The 5,909-nt window shown below is 35.7% G+C and overlaps 1 protein-coding gene across 1 annotated transcript; it reads right to left on the bottom strand.

The window, feature by feature from the left end:
• Positions 1-1,742: 1,742 nt before the first annotated feature.
• On the bottom strand, positions 1,743-3,192 carry LOC149890761 (uncharacterized). The gene is made up of 2 exons (XM_090081965.1): positions 2,311-3,192; positions 1,743-1,823 (listed from the first exon to the last, which is right to left on the bottom strand). The coding sequence occupies exons 1-2, from the start codon at positions 3,190-3,192 to the stop codon at positions 1,743-1,745; spliced, it is 963 nt and encodes a 320-aa protein (XP_089938091.1).
• Positions 3,193-5,909: the final 2,717 nt, after the last annotated feature.

Below are 5,909 nucleotides of genomic sequence, written 5' to 3'. Positions count from 1 at the left end.
ATGCTGAGGAGCCGGCAAATCGACTGAAACTATTAATGAGACAGTAATGTTCTGTGTCTTCGTTTTTAATATACAGCAAATCAACATTATGCTTTCGATCGAGAAAGTCAGATACTTTCAAAGGGTTGGGTTTTTCATTTTCATACTCAAAAACGTTGATGCTAATGTCTGGATTATTTTTTTCAAACTTGTCAATATTATGGTAATTCACAGGAAACTCCATTCCTTCCCAATTCAGCTCTTTTGACTTTTCAATCAAGTCTTCATCAATTCTTTCGTTGTTTTTATTTTTCAGATTCAACGCTCTGGTAACTGACCATTTAAAGCATTGATTGACGTTGTTTTTCATGTTGATGATTGCCTTTTTGTCTTTTAGATCGTCAGTCAGCTCAATGTAGGAAGAAGCGCTGAGAGGTGTGTAATCGATAAAGTTTATATCCATTCTTAAAATCTTAGATAGGATACTATTGGAACCTAAAGCATTGGATTTGACACTACTTTCCAAGACTTTTTCTTCCATCTCACCCATGAGTTCTCTTACATCTGTAGCTGCTCGAATAATTTCCGAGCTGGATGAAAAGCTTGCTTCCCGAGTCACTTCTTCACCAGTCATGATGCTTACAGATTTCATTTCGCACGTTAAAATAATTCTTACTTTTGTATTCCTTTCTCCTTCCATGGTTTGAATGGCAGACTCTCTTACCAAATTAAAAAAGGATGCAATGTCTTGATATTGAGAAGAAGGCTCGTAAGAATATAACCTAACAGTACTACCCAACGCGTGTTCAGTCAACTTGAATTTTATTTTATAAGGCTTTGACACGGGCTGTTTATACACTGTTTTTAATACAAGTGATTTGATAGACTGTATCTTTTTATCGATTTGTTCCACTGATTCGCTTACCTTCTCCTTGACTACTTCAGGAACGTAGGGTTCTATCCATTTTTTAATATCATTAAACTTAGTTTTAACATACGACGCTACACTTTTTGCAGTTGTCGTCAGACTTGAAATAAATGAAGGTCTCGGTGGAATGACTGGTTTTGGTGTTATGGCAGGTGTTAAATCTAAAACCGGTTCATCAAGGATGTGTTTTTGCAAATGAATTGGTTTCGGAGCAATAGGAGGCTTTACCACAGGTCTTGGTGGAATGATCGCTGGTTTCGGAGCAATAGGAGGTTTTACCACAGGTCTTGGAGGTTGCAAAGCCATTATAAGTTCCCCCTTTCTCATTTTAGAATATCCTCTTATTTTTTGCTCTTTAGCAATTTCTTTTAATTCTTTCAACGTTTTGTTTTCCATTTTTATTATAGCAAGAAATTTATTTAACCCAAAATCATTTTTCTAATATTTTTATTTCTTTTCAATTCTCTGAAAAAAGAATTGAAAAAAGTTTTACATTTCTCACGGACTTTTTCTTTCTAGCTTTTCCGAATTTAAAATTTCAATCTTTATTCCATCTTCCACTTTTCCATTTCGACGTTCCAAATATCTCCATCCATGCCCTGTCTTTTTCATTGCTTTGTAAAGGGATTTGTATTCAGTCACTTCCCCGGTTTCCATATTGGTTGTTTTCACAGACACAGGTTTATTTCGAATTGAAGCAAGTCTCTCGTATTTTGGATCGATCGGTTTTTTTTCCGTTTTCTCATTTTTCATTTTTATTTCTTTTTTTGGTCGACCCACTGACCTGTGTTCTTTTACACCTTTCAAAAGCGAATCTTTACTTATTAGATTATTATCAATCGCAATCATCATCAAAGGCAACAATTTGTTTGAGGTTAATGTGATTCCATTTTCCATAAGCAAATTTTTCAGATAACTTTTTGTATATCTCATGTTTTATTTTTAAAAAGAAAAATATTTTTTTAAATCATTTTTGTTAAGAATCTCATGACGGTATTTCAAACCTAATAAACAACGTTCATGCTGGTTCCGTTGGAAACGAAATTAAGCAATTTGTCTGAAATGATCACTGCAAAAATAACGGTGTTTTCTGGAACTGCTGTTCGAAATTTGAGGTTGACCACCAATTCTGCCGTTTCAGAAACAACTCTTTCTTTTTGCTTGCTAATGTCTACAAAAAACAACGGAAACAAATTTTTATATTCAAGCAAAGACAAACCAGATTGACAAACAAGTTCGTTTGTACCATAATATTTATCGTCAAAAGAGAACGCGTCAGAATGAGCCATGGTAATTTTCTTTTCTCCAAAATTCAAATCGTAATTGTAATTTGGATATTTTATTCCATTGACGGTTACGAAAAAATTGCTGACATCACAATGGTTGAAAATGGCTGGATTTACAATTTGACTGGATTGCTTGTTTGTCTGAAGCCCAAACACGATATATCTCGGAACGCTTTTGTCCGTGATTCTTCCAAGGGTCCAAGTAAATTCTGTGAGACCAGCAGGAATGGCTTGTCTTTCGACTTTGTTTGACTTATAGGCCACTGGGACGGAAATTTTACTCGCCATTAATTTCAAGAATTCGGCTTTCTTCGAAACATCCAACTCAATTCTAGGCATAAAAAGTCTGAATTTTTTAATGTCGATCATTCCTGCGGCAACAGTCTCAGCTCTGTAAATGGCGTCGTCGTATTCTTTTTTTGTGAAGGTAATGGTGTGTCTGAATCCATAAACGACTTTGTCGTAAGTTTCGCAAAAACCAAAAATGTGTTTTAATGGTATCTTGAACGAAAATGCGCCAATGGATGTCGTGTCTGCAAACAAGTGGTCTCGCCTTACAACAAATCCTGAATTTCCGGTGGCGTTTGAAGTGTCTTTATACCACATTTGCTTCAAACCATCTGCAAGCTGAAAACCAAAAGGGTATTTCAACAATCCAAGCATGGCTGTTCCTTGACCTGGATACATAACCCTTTCCACTTGTTGTCCTGATAAATCATAGGTGGCATCGCTGAACAAATACATGATGGCGTTGTTTATCAGAGCAATGTTGTCTGTTGCTGTGTATGCAGTTCCATCCGCTTTTTTGAGAACCCCTTCAACGAGGATGTAAGCATCAGACGGAACTGTTTGCACAGATTGACAATCAATTTCAAAAACGATCGATCCTGAAGAATTTAAATCGAGGTTTGTTGGGAGGTACTCGAAAAAATCAACTTTTTCAATTCCAGTGTCATACTCTGGCATTTCATCAACTCTTAATCTATCGGTGTTTATCATTTTTAAAATGAGAAAAAAAAATTTATGTCATTTTTGATTTGTTAAAATAATCAAGCAATCAAAAGCCCGCTCCCCATTTTAACGAGATCTTGGATTCTAGCCGCGTTCTTTTTCGTCATTTTCTTTTTCACTTGAATGGAAGAACCAAACATTTTTTTATGCAGCTCTTCCATTGGATTAATATACGGATCAGTCTTTGCCGCTTCGTTTACAATCGTGGTGAGTATTTGGTTTGGATTTACTGTTCCTGTCTTGGCGTAAACTTTTTCAAGCGCTTTTTTTCCTTTGTCGATGGCAACGTCTTTAGCAGTGGATATAGCTGAAGAGGCTAATTCTTTTCCAGCAGATTTGGCGGCTGTGATTGCTTCTCTTCCAATTTCGCTTGCTGCTGCTTTTCTCAATAAATGAAGAGACGATCGTGAAGCATTTGTGGCTGCCATTCTCCTCAAAAAATTTTTAATCGCGTCCATGATTCCTCCACCTCCAACGACGTTCTTTTTAAAATATCTTCTGTTGTTCACAATGAGCATTTTTTTAAAATGAGAAAATATTTTTTTAGATCTGTTTTCACGACTCGATGTATTTTTGAATTGCTCTGTATTCTTCTTTGTTTATTTCCCCCTGTCTCAAAAGCTCGTCACAAATGGCAACGGCTTCGTTTCTCGATGCTATATTTCCAGCATGTCCTGCTGCGATGCTCAAGTTAAGCCTTTGCGTAAGCACATTTGGATCGCTCGGAAGAATGATCACTCCTCGACCTTTTCTTCCACTCGTTAGTGTGTAATTTTTTTTCCAAATGGGCGAAACAATCGTTTGCCACTTTTCAATTCTCGAAGCTTTTGGCAGGGTTGGTCTCCCTTCCTTCTCCATTGCATGCGTTTCAACGAGTATTTTTTCATAATTTTTCATGTCCTCGTCTGTTACCTTTGTTATATCAGGCTTGGATCTTGTGATCAATTCCCAAAAACCTGTCGTCCCCTCGTATTTTTCTCCATCAATAATGATGTCGTTATTATCGATAAAAATTTCTTTGTCTCCAATAAACATTTTTCCGCGTTCTTTTGCGTGAATTCCAAACACTCTGTCTGCATAAAATTTTTTGGCTGCATATTTAAATAAATATTCCAAAGCAATATTTCCAACATTCATTTTTCCAAAAGTTTTATCACTTTTTGGACTTTCAAAAGACGTTTCATTTTCTGGATAAGTCAAAGCCAGTGGAGTGTTTTCAACCTCTCTGTATGCAATGCTTTTTAGTTCGTTTTTTATATTTTCATTGCTCTCAATCAGAGGTTTAAAAAACTTGCTCAAATCAGTCTGATAATTTGCATCTGAAATGTTGGTGTTGAGACTCTCATTGTAAAGCTTTTCTCTATTAGCTCTATATTCTCTCAAAATCTCATCTCGCTTTTCAGGATCTTGTATTCTAAAAAAAGACATTTTTAGAATACGGAAAAAAAAACTTAAAACAAAAACTCGATTGCGTTTACGATTTCTTAAATCCGCACGCGGATTCATGGAAAAATCTTTAATTTTTCTTAGATTCTTTGAATCCATGGAAATCTACGATTTCTTGAACAAGTTGTTGAATGCTTTTATCGCGTCTTCTCTTCCTTTTTGGATCAACGACTCTTTAGTCAATTCGTCAATGACGCTTTTTGTCTTGGTTCGGACTTCTTCACTCATGACTTTGAATTTTTGAAGCTCGCTGAGAATGAGTTCGTACTCGGAATCACTCACAAATCCATCCATAAGAGATTTTGAAATGTGGTCACTAATCGTATTCAATTTTGACTCGGAAAGAACTTTCAATTTTTCGTGCTTTTCAGCCTTTAGCATCATTTTTTTGTTCTGATGATTTCCGAAAATGGATAAAGCTCCCAATACAACAGCAACCCCTTCACACGCAATCGAAACTGGAGTGGCAACGACGGTTGATAAAAGTGCAATCCCTGCAACCCCTAAACCAATGCATACCGTTTGCAATCCGTCGTCGGTGAAACGAATTATTTTTGCCGCTCGATGGTATTTTTTACTCAAAGCCATTCGTTTCACTTTTTCATTCTCTATTTCTTTTTGGATCTCGCTTATTTTTTGAAGTCGATATAAATGTCCTCCATCTGATGGTGCCGTTGGAAGAACTGGATAAATTTTTTCAGTGTTTTTTATTATTTCCATCTTTTTAACAAAGACACATTTTTTTAAATTCGAATCGATGTAGTTTATTTTACAAAGCTTTTCACCTTTTTTAACGGTGACTTCCTGGTTGTTATAATTGTGTATGGTCATAACTATGTCATCCACAGACTCGGAAAAAATAGCATCGTTTTTGAAATAATTCAATTGATTGCTTATTTTATTCATCAAAGTGACGACAGCAATTCCTTTGTCTAATTGTAAACCTACAGACAACGATATCTGCTTGTGAGATACAGGAGGAAATTTAATGTCTTGTTGAGCAAAAATCTCGTGCTGTCTGTAGGTGTTGAAATAGGTAGGATAATCCAACTTTTTCTTTGTTACAATAATGTTTTTCATATTTTTTCGTTCCAACTCTTTGATTCTATCCTCTAAATGACTCAGATGGAAATTAAAATTGTGAATCTCTGCTGAGGCGCTGTTTTTAAACAACTTGTGTGGGACATGCATTTTTTAATATGAAAATAAAATGTTTTAAGTCGTTTTATTTTCAGTTTTTTGTGCTTTTTACATTCCCT

This window comes from Hydra viridissima, unplaced genomic scaffold (assembly GCF_058129835.1).
Source record: "Hydra viridissima isolate aposymbiotic clone 2 unplaced genomic scaffold, HvirCarnegie_v1 scaffold_3, whole genome shotgun sequence".
Taxonomy (NCBI): domain Eukaryota; kingdom Metazoa; phylum Cnidaria; class Hydrozoa; order Anthoathecata; family Hydridae; genus Hydra; species Hydra viridissima.
This window is presented reverse-complemented; position numbering and strand designations above follow the sequence as displayed.